Here is an 18,049-nt window from a genome sequence, read left to right on the forward strand (position 1 = left end):
AAGTACGACATTCCTTGTTATACCATTCTAGAGGTTCCTTGCCAGTAGGAACATGTGGTGACCCCTGAAGGAACAGTGTCTCGAGTGGCTCTCTACCCTCTGATGTTCACTAAGGTGTTCACCTCCCATTTTGCCGCCCAATCTGGGAGGTTCTCCACTACTTGAGATCGGCCCCAGCTTAGCTCAACCCTAACGCAAGGTGACTTTTGATATCCAATTGCATTATTGCCCAGAAGGCCTTCACGGCAGCAAGTGAGGAAAACCCCAATTCCACAGCCCGGGAGGTCTTGTTGGTGTACCACATCAATCGTCATCCAAGGAGCCTTTAAGGCTTTCAAGAGCGAGTCACTAGTTAGAGGATTGTCACACTTGAGTTGCGCCACTCAAGCTTCAAAGATTACACTCAAAAGTTATTTATATCGAGCTCAAGCTAGGAGTTCCCCGAAGAGGAGTCGGCTCACCAAGAGTTCCCTATCCGGGCAACTTGGGGTTCCTCCCTTCTTCACAAAGTCTAGACATCAGACTGTCCTAGAGAGAAGAGGCGCAAATCACCATAGTGATGGCCTGGGTGCAGGTGAATAGTGCTGAGTCGCACACTGACTTAGCCCTTTCTAACAAGAACATCCGCGAATTTCTACCTTCGCCTGATTGTTCCCCACGGACTAGCTGAGTCTTCTCGGATCGGGTGTCGTCTCCTTCAAAGCGGAAGCAGCCGGTGGATCCTTCAGGGGATGAAGCCAATTGGCCGAAGATGTGTCATGATCCACCTCGAGAGACCTCTGGGAGTGTAGGCCCCCGAGACCAAGCAGTCCATGGGCAAAGGGAATCAGAGCCTACGCATATCAAAACTCCTACGTGAGGAAGCACAATGTCATACCTGGGCAAGTCAAGTACAACTATTGGGCCATCCTCTTCAACGGCCCCTCACACGACCCCTGTGGAGCTGCCAATCACCATGCCTTCCTCCTTGACGTGCCCCTACACTGCCTCCGTCGAGCCACCACTCATCAAGCCTTCCTCTTCGACAGGCCCCTATTCTGCCTTTGTCAAGCCTTCCTCCGCTGCATTCTTCAACTCTTTTTTGCACCCTCCTCCTTGCAAGGCTAGCAGGATGGAGAAGTTTGTGTCCTTCGTAGACACTCTGAGGTAGAAAGACTCCCATGAAGACACGAAGACGACTTGAGAGATGCATGTATCCCCAGGGCTTCTCCAACTCTTACTAAAGAAAAGGCAGAAGAATAAGAAGAAGAAGAAGAAGAAGAAGAGAAGGAGGAGGAGGAAGAAGAAGAAGAGGAAGATGGAGAAAAAAAGAAGAAGAGGTAGAGGATGAAGAAGAGATGGTCCCAAAGAGGAGTGAAGAGCGTGAGGCCACCTCCGTTGATCCCTCCACTGCTCCCAGGGCAAGCAACCAAGTGGAAGTGCCGGGAAGTCCTCCTCATACCTCTTCCTCCGCTGATGCAGGCCAGGATAGTGAAGATTCTTGCAGCTCCCATCTGGTGGTGGTGCTAAATGATGACGACGATTCTTCGGGGTTGGAGTCAGACACTCGCCCCGGGGGGGGGGGGGGGGGTCGTTCCCATAAGGTCTATCCCTGGGCCGCTCAAGCTCCTTAGGAAGAAGTTAAGGTGTCAGGGTCGGCCCCTTCTTGTTATTGGGCCTTGCCGACCCTTCTTATTCAGCTATGGCCTATGAGGGCCAAGGCTCTAACTCAGACCTTGATAAGACCCATGCTGCGCTACTGAGCGGACAGCCCAGAGGCTACAACTCGCCTTCTCCCAGGTACGATTCTAAGTCCTTTATCCTTCGTTAGTTCTCCAAATTCCTGAGTGTCTTATCCCCTCTCATTCTCCTTTCCTTTGTTTTTGACAGGCTGTGGATCAGTTGGCTGCGATGGTTGGTGAGGAGCTCGAGGAGTTGCCTGAGGCTAACCGACAGCTAGTAACCTTGGTCCACTATGGGCATTATAAGTTGAAGCAAGAGGTCTGGCAAAACGAGGAGCTTGATTTCAAGCACTAAGGGCTGATTGATAATGTGGAGGATATGCGGAGGCGCATCCAAAGCTCAGAGAAAGACGCTGCAAGGAACGAGCTTGAGAAGGAAGATTTGAGGAAATGGTTCCACGATGCTGAGGATAATTCTTACAAGCTGTCTTCCTACAACAAGCGGCTCAAGACTGCCCATGCTGTGGCAGGGTAGAACTTCGTCCTTCCAGAAGCTAAGGCGACATTGAAAAAGCTATGGTGAGACACACATCAAGGCATGTGAACAGCTCTCGAGGCTACTGTCTTTGAGCTTTAAAAACACCATGGAGGAGCAGCACCTAACTGGGGAGCTATGACGAGCCAAGGAGCAAGTTAACAGCCTAAAACATGAGGTGTCCACGAAGAACAAAAGTTTCCCGGCCTAGGACCTCATGACACTGCCTTGAGGTCTAACCTTGAGAGTGTCGGTCAAAACGCTGCAAGGATTAGGGCCCAGATTACGAATTTCAATGCCATTCGGGACATAGCTTAGTCATATGGCTACCATGAAGGTCTTGAATAGCTACAAGAACACTTGTTGATGCATCCCAAGTTGGATCTACACACCCTGAACTTGCATTCTCTTAAGCTGGTTCCCCAGGTTCGGGCTTATTGCAAGAAGTTCAGGCAACCGAGGTACCCCTCTTTCCAGCAGGCAGTTCTGCCCCACCTCCCCAATGATAGGCTCGAGGTCTTCCCGCCCCTTCTCTTTCTCCTTCTTTTTTTTTTTTTTTGTGCATCGTAAAGAATGCGCATTGTGCGCATAATTAATGAGAATCTTTTTCACTCCAAGTACACATTTTACTTCTTGTTCTTTTTATGTTTTGCGCTTTGGAAGCGGGACGAGCCTTTGTTGGACAGGGGTTTGGCAAGGCCTTACCTCGCAGCGAGTCTAGGGACTTGATACCAATGCGAGTCTAAGGACTCAGTTTTGTTGGACAAGGATTCGGCAAGTTCAGGGACTTAACCTTACCTCGCAATAAGTCAAGTGACTCGACTTTGATGCGAGTCTAGGGACTCAACTTTGTTGGATGGAGGGTTAACAAGCTCAAGAGACTTGGCCTTACCCCACAGCGAATCTAGAGATTTAACTTCAAGGCGAGTATAGGGACTCGGTTTTGTTGAACGGGGGTAGGCAAGTTCAAGAGAATTGACCTTACCCCGCAGCAAGTCTAGGGGCTCGACTTCAAGGTGAGTCTAGGGACTCGCTTTGTTGGAAGGGGGTCAGAAATTATAGGAGAATTGGTCTTACCCCATAACTAGTCTAGGAACTCAACTTTGGTACAGGTCTAGGAATTCGACTTTGTTGGAAAGGGGGTCGGCAAGTCCAAGAGACTTGGCCTTACTTTGCAGTGAGTCTAGAGGCTCGACTTTGGTACGGGTCTAGAGACCCGACTTTTTTGGACAGGGGTTTGGCAAGGCCTTACCCCGCAACGAGTTGAGTCTAGGAACTCGACTTTGATGCGGGTCTAGTGACCCAACTTTGTGGACAGGGATCAGCAAGGCCTTACCCCACAGTTAGTCTAGGGACTCGACTTCAATGCGGGTCTAAGGACCTGGCTTTGATGTGTGTCTAGGTATTCGGATTTATTAAATGGTGGGTCAGAAAGTCTAAGAGACTTGGCCTTACTCTGCAGTGAGTCTAGGGACCCGACTTTGATGTGACTCTAGAAACTAGGCTTTATTGGACGGGGGGTCGATGAGGCCTTACCCTACAGTGAGTCTAGGGACCTGACTTCAATGCGAGTCTAAGGATTCGGTTTTGTTGGATGGGTGGTCGGCAATTCTAGGAGACTTAGCCTTATCCCACAGCGAATCTAGGGACCCGACTTCGATGCAAGTTTAGGAACTTGGTTTTATTGGATGGGGGGTCAACGAGTCCTTACCCTGCAATGAGTCTAGGGACCCAACTTTGATGCAGGTCTAGGGACTTGACTTCGAGCCTATGGACCCAATGCGAGTCTAGGGACTCAACTTTGTTTCCTAGTTCAATCGACAAAGGGTTTAGGGCAATTGTTTGCACATTCTCATTCATGAATTTGGATTTTCATACACATGATTGCTCGCTATCATTATACAAAATATTTCTTCAAGTGTTCGACGTTTCATGGGTGGGGGAGGTTGAGTCCCTCGCTACTCTTGAGACTATAGGAACTAAACTGATTACTAGTGGTTACCACATACGGGCCTTCCCATCATGGTCTGAGTTTTCCTTCTTCGGGGGTAGTGACCCCAATTTGTTTCAATACTAGGTCACCTACTCTAAAGGAGCGCGGCTTGACTTGTTTGTTGAAATATTGTTCCACCTTTCTCTTGTTGCTTGCTGTTCGTATGGCTACCTCTTCCCTCCTCTCTTCCAGGAGATCTAGTTCCTCTGCTAGTCTTTTGTTTTTGGAGCCCAAATCAAAGTGTTGTACACGGAACGTAGGCATTTCGACTTCTACTAGGATTATTGCTTCGCTCTCGTAAGTGAGGGCAAATGGCATCTCTCCAGTGAGGGTCCGAACAGTCATTCGATATGCCCAAAGCACACTCAGGAGCTCTTCAGCCCATGCCCCCTTATGCATTCCGATCTTCCTTTTTAGAGTGGAAAGGAGAGTTTTGTCAGTGGCCTCGGCCTGGCCATTGGCTTGCCTGAGCTCCGCGCATCATTCCCAGTAGTGTGAGCAGTCAAACTATTTTCAGTCATCTGACACGAAGGCCTAGGGTATGCCGAACCTGCATATTACCGATTTCCATAAGAATTTTGTGATGGTCCTATAAGTGATGCTTGCTAACGCCTCTGCTTCAACCCACTTCATGAACTTGGCTCCTTCTTTGGTCACCGGGATTGGACCAATTAGGTCCAGACCCCATTGGGCAAAAGGCCAAGGGGCAATGATCGACGTTAATTCCTCCATTGGGCCATACAATACTGGCCCATGTTCTTGGCACTTCAGGCATTTCCTCGCAAAGTTTTCAAAGTCTCTAAGGGAATGGGGCCAATAGTACTCGGCTCGGGTGACCTTTGAGGCTAGGGACCTTCCTCCTATATGGCTCCTACTAACTCCCTCGTGAATCTCCGCTAGCACATACCAGGTTTCGTCTAGTGACAAGCATCTAAGGAGGGGCTGGGAGAAGCCTCTCCTATACAGGACTCCATCCTACAAGGTGAACTAGGCTGCTCTATTTCTGACCTTTCGTACCTCCTCCGCGTCGCTGGGCAACTTGCCCTCTTGCAGGAATTTCCTAATATATGCCGCCCATTCTGGGACGTTGAGGTGGCGATGAGTTGCTTGCTTCCAATGGGCGGGGTGTCCATTGTTTTGATCAATGCTTGCTCTGGGAGAGGGAGCTCTTCCAGCCCTAAAGTAGTTTTTACTAATCAGTCTGCTCTAGTTTTGCCCCTTGAGAGCTACTGGATGGGGATGTATCAAAAGTAGTCGTGCTCATTCTAGACGATTTGTAGGTACTTCTTCAATTTTTTCCCTTTCAGGGTGAACTGGCCTAGTACTTGGCTAACGACCACCTGGGATTTAGCTCTTATTTCCACCTCATCGACTCCCAACAGTCGGGCCACCGTCATCCCTGCTAAGAGTGCCTCATACCCGGCATCATTGTTGGTTGCTTTGAAGGTGAGCTTCACCGCATAGTTGTACTCCTCCCCTTGCTTTGTTACTATGTACACCCCTACGCCCCCACCAGCTCGGTAGGACGAAGCATCTACATAGACCTGCCAGGACTTTCCCACAGGTGTGGTCGGTGTCTCTTCTGGGAAGCTGGTGAATTCCGTAACAAAGTTGGCCAATACTTGTCTCTTGATTGCGGCCTAGGGTCGGTACTCAATATCAAAATCATTGAACTTGATTGCCCCTTAGCAAGCCAGCCCGATGTATCCGGCTTCTAACGGGTGTGCCTGGAAGTATGGCGTCAGCCTTCTTGCTGCAACCACAAGTGCAAACACCTACATCTCCATCTGCAAGTACCTGGCTTCAGCTCCTCGCCCAGCTCATGTAATAAACAAGCCTCTGTCCTTTTTTTGTGTCTCGGACTAGCACTATTGAGACTGCGTGTGGGGACACGACCAAATATATGATCAAATCCTCTCTCAACTTCGTTTGGCTGAGGAGCTGGGGATGGGCAAAGTACCTCTTCAGGTCAGAAAAGGCTTCTTCGCAGGCCTAATCTCATTCCTGAGCCTTCCTTTAAACCTTGAAAAAGGGTAGGCACTAGTCGGTCGATTTAGGGCCAGTACCCTACCGGCTAACCTCGTGGAGGTTGCCACGACAGGCGCCGAGGGAGGGGGAGGGGGAGGGGACAGCGTCCCTATTATTGCTTCAACCTTTTTGAGATTTGCTTCAATCCCTCACTCAGAGACATAAACCCCAAGAATTTCCTAGATTCTACTCCAAACGCACACTTTGTTGGGTTGAGCTTCATCTAGTATCATCAGAGAATTGTGACGGCCTCTCGGAGGTTTGCTAGGTGTAGCTCCACCTTCTTGCTCTAAACCATCCAGTCATCCACATACACATCCGTGTTCCAGCCAATGTGTTACTTAAACATCCAGTTGACAAACTGCTGGTAGGTGGCCCCAATGTTCTTGAGGCCGAACAACATAGCTTTGTAATAGTATAGCCCTCAGTTCGTAACGAAGGCCGTCTTCTCTTCATCCTCTGGACTCATTCTGATTTGATTATATCCAAAGTAGGCATCCATGAAGCTGAGAAGGGGGTGCCCCACTGTCGAGTCTACAATCAAAGATACGGAGTAGAGGGAAGCTGTCATTTGGGCAAACTTTGTTTAGGTTGGTGAAGTCAACACACATCTAGCACTTCCCATTAGCCTTCTTTACCAAGATTACATTGAATAGCCATTTTGGGTAGTTTACCTCTCGAATGAATCCCACTGCCAAAAGATGATCTACTTCCTCGGCTATTACTGCATATTTCTCAATGCTGAAGCTTAGTCGTTTTTTCTTGACTTTCCAGGCCGCCGGGTCAGCATAGTCGTTTTTGTTCGATGATGGAGTTGTCTATCCTGAGCATTTCCTCGTGACTCTAAGTGAAGACTTCCTAATGCTCGATGAGGAGGCGTTTTAGGGCTTGCCTCAATATTGGATCCATCTTGGTCTTGACTCAAACTGTGCACTCTGGTCTCTGGTAGTCAACCAAGACGAGTTCCAAGGGTTCGTTAGGCTTGACCTACTGCATGGCCCCTTCATTGGGGATTTCCTCATCCCATTCCACCAGGTCAGGGGGCAAAGGTGGTTTGGTCTCCTCCCTTGCTCCTCTAGCATTTGCGACTACCTTTACTTCGTGCCTCAACTCACAACCATAGCATTCCCGAGCTAGGACTTGTTCACCACAGACCTTCCCTACTCCTAGGTCAATAGGAAACTTCATCCTGAGGTGGTAGGTGGAGGTTACAGCCCTCAAGCCATTCAAGGTTGGGCACCCAACTATCGCATTGTATGAGGAGGGAGCCTTAACCACTAGGAAATTAACCATGGTTGTCATGGTCCTCGGAGCTTTCCCGGCTAAGACAGACAAGGTGATGACCCCCATCGGCTACACTATGTCGCTCGTGAAGCCTTTTTAAGATACGGGAACCGGGTATAACCAATCGGGGATGATCTCCATTTTAATGAAGGCTTCCCAAAACAGGATATCCACCAAGCTTCCATTGTCGACCAAGATCTTTCAGATTGTGAAGTTTGCCACCTGCATTGTTACTACTAACATGACGTCTAGCAGGTGGAGGATTCCCTCTTCATATTTTTCGCTGAAAGTTATTGTGGCTCCCTGAGCGAATAGCCGTGTCCTAGTGGGGACCCTCCTCATGGTGAAGACTTCCTCATATTGTGCTCTCCAGGCATGCACCCTCCGAGCCAACGATGTGGTCCCTTCCCCGATGTATCCTTTCGCGATCATGCGAATATCCCCTATCGACACTTTTACTCTTGGGGGACTCCAACGGCTCAGGCTTCTTCGGACCTCCCTCCTGGTTCAGTGTCCCCTCGGGCTAGTTTCTCATCGGGTACTCTGGTGCCATTCTTGTCAGTCCTCGGACTGACGCCTCTGACTCAACAAGTCCTCCTCCCACCTTCTCTTCAAGAAGTAACAATTTGCAGCATTGTGCCGGTCAATCATGTGGTATTTGCAATATTGGCGACCCCTTGTCTACTTGCTTGGACTCTTTCATGGGTTTGACTCTCTCTCCCTTTCCATCGCCAAACTGGAGTGCATCTGAGACCCGACTTGCAATCTCGCCGAGGTTTCGCCCTTCCTCTTTGCCTCAAGTGCCTATTTCTTCCTCACTCACAGTCGCGGCTCCCCTTCTGTACAACCACCCTAAAGTCCACATGTTCCATCTCTAATCATCATGGAGCAGTCAAGGCCTCAAGTGTATCCTCCAGTTAATAAACTCATTTGCCTACCATGAACTCCCTTAACGTGGTTGGAGCCCGTCAAGCTATTTCTGTCATGAAAGGGTTCTTGGGCCAGATTCCTCTCAGGAGGGCTGCTAGAGTGATTTTCTCATCTTGGTCGTTGGTAGAAATTTGCTTCCGATTTAAGCCGACGAGATACAACTTCAAGCTTTCGCTATCTCGGTGTTTCACTGTTAGGAGGTACGCGGCTGGTTGTCTCCTCTTCCATCTTGCCATGAACTACATCATGAAAAGTTATGTCAGCTCGTCAAATCTCTCCACAGTTCCGAGAGGTAGAGACCAAACAGGTCCAGGCGACTCCCTTCAAGGTTAGGGGGAAAACTCATCAAGCAACCCCCCCAGGGAAACTGTGTAAGGTCAAGTGGGCCTTGAACGTATTGAGGTGCTCCAGCTCCATCTGAGGAAGTTTAAACTTAGGCAGGAGAGGTACCACCATGACTCCTACACTGTATGGCAAGTCAGTACTAACGAGCAGCTGGTCCACCGTGGGTGGTGCGCCAACCCATATAATTATCTCTGCATATTTATCCCCTAACTCCTGGAGCTCAAGATGCATCTTGTGTCTCTCCTCATCCACTGCTACGCTCGCTGGGTCACGCCCTGAGTCGACGTGCTCGTTGGTCTGTCGTAGTGCTACATTCTCCTGGCAGAGTGTGCCTGTTTCTTCTGTGAGTTTCTTTATTGTTTCCTCCATCTCTACTAACCTTGCCTTCATCACTCCATTTCGATTCTCCCCTTGTTGCATAACCTGGGATCGTGTCACTGTCAACATACGGAGTACACACTTCTATAGAAAAGAGTATCCCACAGACGGCGCCACTATCGATGTCGTGTTTCGCAGCCCGAGCAACTCCACAATGGCCCAAGCATTCTACACTTGCAGAGAGAGAGAGAAGAATGGGCTCCGATGAAGTCTAAAAAACCTCCAATGCTAAAGTCAATCAGGAGTTCTTTGGACTAATGAGTATGTATAGGGGAATAGAAAATCAGACCTTTTTCTGTGGGTGAGATTGGGGTATTTATACCCGACCTAGGCTCGATTGCCGAAGGAGATTGTGGGGTGTCAGGTCATGCCTAGGTCAGACCCACCACCTCCCTACTACTACGGGAAAGTGTCAGACCAAAGTTGTGTCGTCCCAGGGGTACACCATAACATGTCCGTGTTTCCTAACTTGCATTAAATGTAGTGTGTCCCTAACCAAGTATGCCTACAACTGAGTATGCTTAGCTGCCAGTGCTCTACACAGTTACATGTCTGTATATCCTATTGATAGGCCTTGGTTCCCTATGAGACCTTGGGTGATCATTGCCCATAATGGGCCTCCCAACCTCCTTATGGGCCCTGGCCCAAGAGCCCTTCCTAAGGGTGGGCTTGTTATGGGGGTGACACGAGTTCCTCCCACCCTAGGCCCCAGTGCCTTCCGTCAATCAGGCCTCGACCTTGGGCTGCCGAGGGTTTCCCAACGTACTTTGGTTTGAGGTTATTTGAGGTCCTAGATTAGGCTACTGAGATTGGACTCTTTTTCCTTTACAAGAAAAAAAGTAATCATTTTTTAATATATATCTATTTTTTAATATATTTTAATTTAATATGATTTATTAAATTATAAAATTATTTTTATTATAAAATAAATTTAATAAGTTAAATAAATATTCTACGGAGGTATTACTGGATGCGAATGGCATATATCTAACCCAAGAATATCCCAATAACCCAAGAATATCCCAGTGCTTCTCCCATAAAGTTATCGGTCACTTTCAGTAGAGTTGACTGCCTTAAAGTAAAAACAAAATTAAAATAGCGATAACATTAGATATTTCTCAGATATTTTGTAGGTCAGTCAATATTTTAATGAAAAATGTTATTCTTACCGATATGGTTCGTACAAATGATTTTTATTACTTTAAATTTTTTATTTTTTTATTATTTTTTAATTAAAAATTAAGTAAGTATTTTTTAATAATATTATTATTTTTTTATTTTTTTAAATATTTAAATGTGTTAAAAAAATATAAAAAAAAATAACCTCAAAAATGCATTAGCGGGAGCCCCAACAGGAGCTCCCAGCGGTGGGAGTAGCACCGCCCTATTCTAATAGTATTGACATTGATTTTTTTATATACATCTTTAAAATTACAATTTTTAAAAATTAATCTTACATATAAAGAAAAACTTTCACGTTATATTATATATCTTTGAATCAAATAATAATAAAATATTATTTTTTTATTTTTTTCTTAAAATTATTATTTTTATATATTTTATAATTAACACAATATGTTAAAAAATACCAGATTCATATATCTAAATATTACTAATTTCATATATCAAAATGACCAATTTCATCAATAAATATTAATATATGCTAAAAAACACTTTATATCATCAACTTAATATAAATTTTATATATCAAAATCATCTTAATATAAATTTCACAAAATTGATTTTAATGGATATAAGAGAGAAAAAATAGTAAAATAATATTTAGAGAGTGAATGGTGCTTCTTTAAACTTGAATAAATATTATTCATAGCTATGCAAAATTTTAAAAATTCTATTTTAAAGAGATATTATGTAAATATAAAAATAAATATAAAGATACATAAACAATTGTCAATGCTCACGGTATTTTTGGCTATATGCTTATTGTTTCTATACGCATCAAATGATAAAAAAATCAATAATAAATCAAAATAATAATAATAAAATATGCTGAGAATACATAACCAAGTCTGTTATGCCCCGAACATGCTTGAGCAACATGTCACGAAATTCCACCAATTCCAAAATGGCTTATAATTATTAGGCTTTTAACGTTTAATTTATTTTTTATTTTAGCCATTCGTCTAAAAATTATTTTTATCATGCCTGTTGACTTTGTATAAATTCTTTTTCGATTATTGTTCAATTTTCATACACTTGTACATTTAATTCTATCTTTTTTCTTTGAATTACCTTTTGATTATTCCTTTTTCGAATTGTTCAAGGGTCATCTTCTATAACTTGAAGATTGTTGGCCACAAATAAACCGTTGGGAAATATATTCTTTAAAATTTTAAATAAAACTGTATCCAGCCTCTTAACAAAAATCCTGAATCCATCATCCCTGTAGTTACATTACACTTCAATTTAGCATAAGATAGTTGGATTTTTTGCTGATTCTTAGTCATTTCAATCCTCCATCCAACAAAGGAAAGGTACAGCCAATTTCTCAGATCAATTCATCCAACAAGAGGGTGATCCCCACAAAAGAAGGTCCAGAAATTACAAGACAATCTTCTTCACCATTTCCATCATTCACTTTCTGCTCCACTCAAAGTCTCCACCGTATCTAGAACTAGCAATATTGGTACGGCCAGAATCTTCTGGCTTTATGGAATTTGCAAAAGCGTGCCAACCTAAAAGATACGGCAAGATAAACTGCGTAGAAACAAATAGAAAAGCATCATAAATGGTAAGATAATTAAAGTACAAATGCATAACAGAGTTCACATGAAAAGTGAAGAGCAAAAACAAGTGCAGAATTAAGCATCCTTTTGGTGGAAACCCATCTGAATGCATACAGCTTCTCTCTATATGTGTAATATGAGCATGTTTATTATCCATTATAAAAACGAACATGTTTTAAATCTAATTTCATAGTTAATAGTAAGCTATAATTATATACAAGAAATACATGTCTATAAAATCATCTTAGAATATAAATTTTCTTTTGAATACACTAGAAAAGAATCCAAAAGTACCTAGTTTGCAATATAACTGAAAAGGAAAAAAAAAAAAAAATCCGAAAAACAAATTAGTATCTCCTTCAGATTGTTCTTGACGAATGTCTTTCATGTAATAAAATTCCTATATTATCATGTTTGTATTAAATTCTTAACAATTTCTTTCCTTCTATAACCTACCAAATGATTTAGTAGGAAAAAATTTTCGATTCTAGTGTATAATTTAATTTTCAAAAACTTTATGTACAGTCATTTTTGCATACTTTTTGTACACACTACTCACTTTTTTTTAATATAAAATAACTATTTTAGACAATCACATAAGTGGAGTGCGCAAAGAGTACACGAAAATGACTATATATAGTAGAACTCTTTAGTTTTTACTTATTAAAAAAAAAAATGCATATAACTTAGTTTTGACAAGTTTCGTGGCAGAAAAAGCTACTTTTGGGCTTCATAGTGATTGATTCACCTAGCGCCCATATTAATAAGGCTAATATTATATTACAATTTTGGGGACCATATCAAAAGGCCTAAAATTTCCTATACAGCCAAAGGTTAGTTTTATATTTTTATTTATCAGTTAAAATTAAAAGTTGTCTGGGGGTCAAAAATTATAATTGGAGGTTCACTTCATAAAAAATACAGATCATATTTATGAAAAGCTTTTTTTTTGTTTTTTTTTTTTGGGGTGAGGGGGTTGGGTTTTAGGGGGGGGGTGTGTGAATCAAACTATTATACAGTATCTTCACATGACCAAGATCTTATTATGCCTGCCTATTTGTTCACTAACATAGCAACCAAGTCGTTCAGCTAGGGGGGAAAGTATCACGAAATCAGACTAAAATAAAGAATAGTGCACCAAACATACTTATACCGTATTCCACAGGAGTCACTTAAAGGGCACACAGAAGCAAGTCTATCTTTAAATACTATTGTGCACACTTACTAGTACAGTCTAAGGAAGGCTTGGGTCGAAACATGGCCATTAACCTACATATTAGGATCATCTGATCATGTTCCACCAATATATTCTTTTAGATCCATTATTATTATTATTATTATTATTTTATATATATGTTTTTTCACATCAAAGGCAAGCAGACATACCATATCCTTCCTCACAATTTCTCACACACAAAATCTATACATATGCACATGCAAACCCCCCCCCCCCCCCCCCCCCCCCCAAAAAAAAAAAAAAAACACATACACAAACAAAACACTGAGAGAGAAGGGGAGAGAAGTATATCGTACATTGAAAGCTGAGATAAGGACGGTGAGCTCTGCTCTGGTGATAGGAATATAGATGCTCTCATCCACATTTAAAAGCTTGTTCTGAACACCTTCAAACAGTTAAATAACACGATCAATATGCAGGACGTTATTTGCTAAGTAGATAAATGAAGTTCCAGACAAATATTCAAAATACTATGGGTGGAAATGACATATTTATCCCAAATACTATGGTGATGTTCTAAACTTCATTGGCACTTCACCAGTATATATTGATATAGAAAGGGGAATAACTGAGGAAAGATCAATTGGGAAACTTGTATGCATATTTATAAATAGTGAATATCCACAAACTAACTTACCTCCAGATTTCTGGCAATATATGTGATACACACCAATTAAAGACATGAAAAACTTGAACAAGTAATAATTGAAACATTTAGATCTTCATTGTAAAGCAAACAACATCCAACATTCACAGCCGAGACTTTATGAAAATGGGGATTACTGAGGTTAAAGAAGTGGCCAGAACCATCTGGAAGAGGCTCCACCTTCAACACCTTCCTGACCTTCCCCTCCTCACTGCAAAACAGAACAACTTTATATACATGACAAAGCACACATCTAAAGCTTATGAAAACTAACTATTTGTAGTGTTATTTTTTTTTTTTTTTTTTTTTTTATGATGTTGGGGAACTGGGTCCAAGGTAGGGCTTTTCGGACCCACCCCTACAGAGTAAACCCCGGTCCCATACACCACACTCTTGAAAGTTTTCCTATACGAAACTGGTTAAATCACTGGCTTTTCACCAGAGGTATGGCCCCAAAGGATTGTTTGCACTCATGAGGTATTGAACCTTGGACCTTGAAGGGAGTGATACCCCAAAGCCAAGAACTTCACCACTTGGGCCACCCCTTGGGGTTTCTCTTTGTAGTGTTATAGATAATAAGCAATGCAACAGGTGTCAATGAACATGAAAATAACCTGGCAAGTCCTCCTGTATCTATGTGCATGGATAGTATTTATATTGTTAAGGCCACAGTGACAATAATACCAAGCTTATTGTAGTCATATATCCTTGCCATTACAGAAAATGAGAAAGGTAAATATCAATCCATATACAGGAGAGGCAACGTGATCAAAATCCTTTATAACATGAACTACAGATTTCCACCAAATTGGGTTGGGGGATTTTCCACCAAACCAATCATAAATTGTCACGTGTCTTTTGAGCATGTGAGAGGCTTTTTTTTTTTAAGAGTAACGCTAGATCTAGTCCTTAGGTGTGCAAGCCCCGGGCAATCCCTATGAAATAAAGTGGGGCCCACCATGAAAATGTTGAGTTTTCATGTGGGTCCAACATGTGCCCCACTATCTTTCAAAGGGACTACATGGGGCTTGCACACCTTAGGACTGTACAAACCATTTTGCTCTTTTTAATAGGATTAACAGTGTTAGATAAACAGAGAGTGATTTGTAGATGTTAAAAGGAAAAAAGGTTAGCAGCGGACTAACACCATTGATCCTATTAAAAAATACATGTATCTTTTACGTGTTCAAAGGACACGTGACAATTTAATAAAATAGTACGGAAGAATTTCCCCAAACTCAATTTGGAGGAAAACTTTGTCCAATAAACAACGAAGTTAGCAAGTAGACAAAAAACGGGACAGTTCACACTGGAAAGATATCTCAACAGCCATTATTTTGAAATTGCAAAGGTACAGAGTAGAAAGTACCTTTTTCCTTTAAAAGGATCATGAAAAAATTCACACGAATCCCTTGTGCCAAGGCTAACTAGATTTCCAATTTCCGTCACTGATAGTGAAAATAACTACATTCAAACAAATCAAACCATCATCACACATTTGAACCTTTAAAACATCTACAAAGATTCTTCAAGATTGTAACTAGCATCCACCAAATAGAGTTCAATTAGACTGGCACCCATTGTATAGCTTCTAAGATTCTTCAAGAAATTTTCAATAGCAGAATGTAGAGAATAATATTCGCTATTTAGATGTAAATAAACAGTAGAAAGAAAAACTTCTCAGAGAGAGAAGACCTCCTTTCTTTCGTAAGTAAAATTTTATTAATATTAATAGGCTTAGCCAAATATACAAGATGTATACAAGAGAAAGAGAAGATCTCGCTTTTTTTTCTCTTTAAGAAATGTCAATTTGTAGGTTAGCCCAAAAAAACAATGCTTGAAAGTGAATTCACTCATTCCAACATGAGCAAACAAGCAGAGAAATAAGAATCCATAAAACAGACTGAATAATTTGATCATGCAGTCACAAAGAGTTTTCAATCAATGTGGCTGCATGATCAAATCCATGAATTGAACCACACTTAAATTTTTTCTTCTATATTTATCATGCCTCCAAAGCATGCTATCATCAGGGATCTTAAAAAAATCCCAAAAATACCATGCAAAAGTTCTCATGGTTTACCCATGCAATCTAGAGTGAAAGCATTTGGAACTTACCCACTTCATTTTGTCAAATCATAGTCTAAATGAAAACAATGGAGTTTAAAGTGAATTCAAAGATAAAGGACTGATTGCAATATGCAAAAGTTTTTTAAAACATTGCTTAAGAATTATAGTTTCAATCTTTAATTAACCGCTTAAATGAGGAGAATTTAATCATAACAGAATATCATTTGCAACACTGATATTCATTCTAAGGTTTCCCACCATTATTATTCTCAAATGAGTCAAATCATTGTAATTCAGATGTAGCATATCAAAACAAGTCCCACATTTTTTTTTTTTCTTTTCTTTTTTACATCGGGGAAACTCTCCAAGGCAAGGCCCTTCGGACCCATCCCTGCAGAGTAAACCTTGGTCCCGTGCACCGCACCCTCGGAAGTTTCCCTATACGGAACTCATTAAATTGTGGGCTTTTCACAAGGGGTATGGCCCTATACAGAACTGGTTAAATTGTTGGCTTTTCATAAGGGGTATGGCCCCAAATGATTGTTTGCACCTATGAGGTGTTAAACCTTGAACCTTGAAGGGAGTGAACCCCTTGGGATTCACCACTTGGGCCAACCCCTTGGGATTCACTTCCCACATTTTACAATGTGTAATAACCAAATTTTGATCACCTGCTTTCTGTTCCAATCATATTGACGTACACCAGCAGCAGGAGCAAACTGAAGCAGCACAAAACCTTCCTTGGAGAGTTTGAATGCCCCTGACTACATAGAAGAGAAAACATCATAAAACAAGCATTCACACCTCTACGGAGTGAACAGTCTAATTACCACGAATAACTATGATCATGAAAAAAAAAAAAAATTGCTTCAATATAACATACATCCAAAGGGATGAACTCTGGAGCTCTGGGCTCAACCGTAAGAGCTGCCTTCCCTTTGTAAATTGAGTGACCCACAAAAAACCTAGGCGGGAATGTTCCTGCCACACATACAAAGGAAATCAATCCAAAAATTGCATTATCAACACTATAAACAGAGAAATTTTAACTTAACCCTGTCTTTGGTCTGTCTTCATTACTTCTGGAAGGAATTTATGGGGAAATAATTAAAATAAGCCCATGCTAGGTTGAGAAAAATCATATAAACCCACAATTTGGTCGCAGAGACAATCGAGGAAGAAAAGAATAGAAATAAAGACTTTGAACTGACCCACCCAAATTTGAGAAATTACGCTGTTAGTAAATTCTTTATCGGCAAGCAAACATTGGTTCAAGCGGCGTTCACTATTGTACTAGTTTTTGAGTCGGCGACCGAGAAAAGAGTAACTAAAAAAAGGAATATCGGAAGTACCTCCAGCGGGAGTCTCTGAAGCAAAGGAGTTGTTTGGAGGGGAGAACCTCTGTTGCTCGAAGTGCTCGGCTTGGCGGCACTTCAGAGTGAGTTTCTTGCTCGAGATTTTGGGGCAGAAAGCGGTGCGTTTAGTAGAGGGTGGCAAGGATGAGAACGAGGGTTTAAGGTGGAGTTTAGGGCTTTCGTTAGTAGTGAGTGGGGAAGATAGGGACTGTCGTCGCAGCATTCTGGCTCTTCTGCTGCTGCACTCTCTTCCCGGTTATGCTTTCTTTTTCAATTTTGCTTGTAAAAGTAAAACAACAGTTATATTGTGCAAGTTCAATCACTTTACTCTCTTGAAGGGAATATTCCTGAATTAATATTATTTTTAAATTTTATTAAAAAATAAAAAAATAAAAATTTAATGATTGATTGATAATTTGAATTTTTTTTTATAACATTGATAACTTGATATTAATACGATGCTATAAGAGTAGGATATTAACGAAATGAAATCTAATATTTTTTTTATTTAAATATCACGTAAAAGTAACAAATTATCATAAACGATTCTAATTCTTGACCTTTTTAGTGCTTTGTTTAGAATTCACAATTAGTATTTTTGAGTCGTGTTTATATTGTGTCAAGTCATGAATATTTGATTATACGAGTCAATTTAAACTCGATCCATTAAACTAAACGTGTCAAACTTTTATATCATAAACCAACTCATTTAAATAATGCATTGTGTCATATTACCCGATTCGATCCATTTAATAATTATTAAAAATTGTTCAACACGATTTAATTTATTTAAACCCGTTTCATGTAAATGAGTTGAATTAACACCTGTTCATTTGATTT

The 18,049-nt window shown here is 41.8% G+C and overlaps 1 protein-coding gene across 1 annotated transcript; it reads right to left on the reverse strand.

The window, feature by feature from the left end:
* Nucleotides 1-11,483: 11,483 nt before the first annotated feature.
* LOC122311429 (single-stranded DNA-binding protein WHY1, chloroplastic-like) lies at nt 11,484-17,498 on the reverse strand. The gene is made up of 7 exons (XM_043125982.1): nt 17,207-17,498; nt 16,738-16,835; nt 16,526-16,618; nt 15,154-15,248; nt 13,922-13,995; nt 13,435-13,523; nt 11,484-11,872 (listed from the first exon to the last, which is right to left on the reverse strand). Exons 1-7 carry the CDS (start codon nt 17,430-17,432, stop codon nt 11,750-11,752), a joined length of 798 nt encoding a protein of 265 aa, XP_042981916.1. The 5' UTR covers nt 17,433-17,498; the 3' UTR covers nt 11,484-11,749.
* Nucleotides 17,499-18,049: the final 551 nt, after the last annotated feature.

The sequence above is a fragment of the Carya illinoinensis genome, chromosome 5 (assembly GCF_018687715.1).
Source record: "Carya illinoinensis cultivar Pawnee chromosome 5, C.illinoinensisPawnee_v1, whole genome shotgun sequence".
Taxonomy (NCBI): Eukaryota; Viridiplantae; Streptophyta; class Magnoliopsida; order Fagales; family Juglandaceae; genus Carya; species Carya illinoinensis.

Excerpts from the sequence above, each read along its gene's own strand:
- LOC122311429 (XM_043125982.1), bottom strand. The coding sequence starts at position 17,432 with ATGCTGCGACGACAGTCCCTATCTTCCCCACTCACTACTAACGAAAGC. Across the intron at positions 16,619-16,737 it reads CAGAGTTCATCCCTTTGGAT|TCAGGGGCATTCAAACTCTC; the intron begins GTATGTTATATT and ends TCTTCTATGTAG. Across the intron at positions 11,873-13,434 it reads TCCTTATCTCAGCTTTCAAT|TTTATCTTGCCGTATCTTTT; the intron begins GTACGATATACT and ends GTTTCTACGCAG.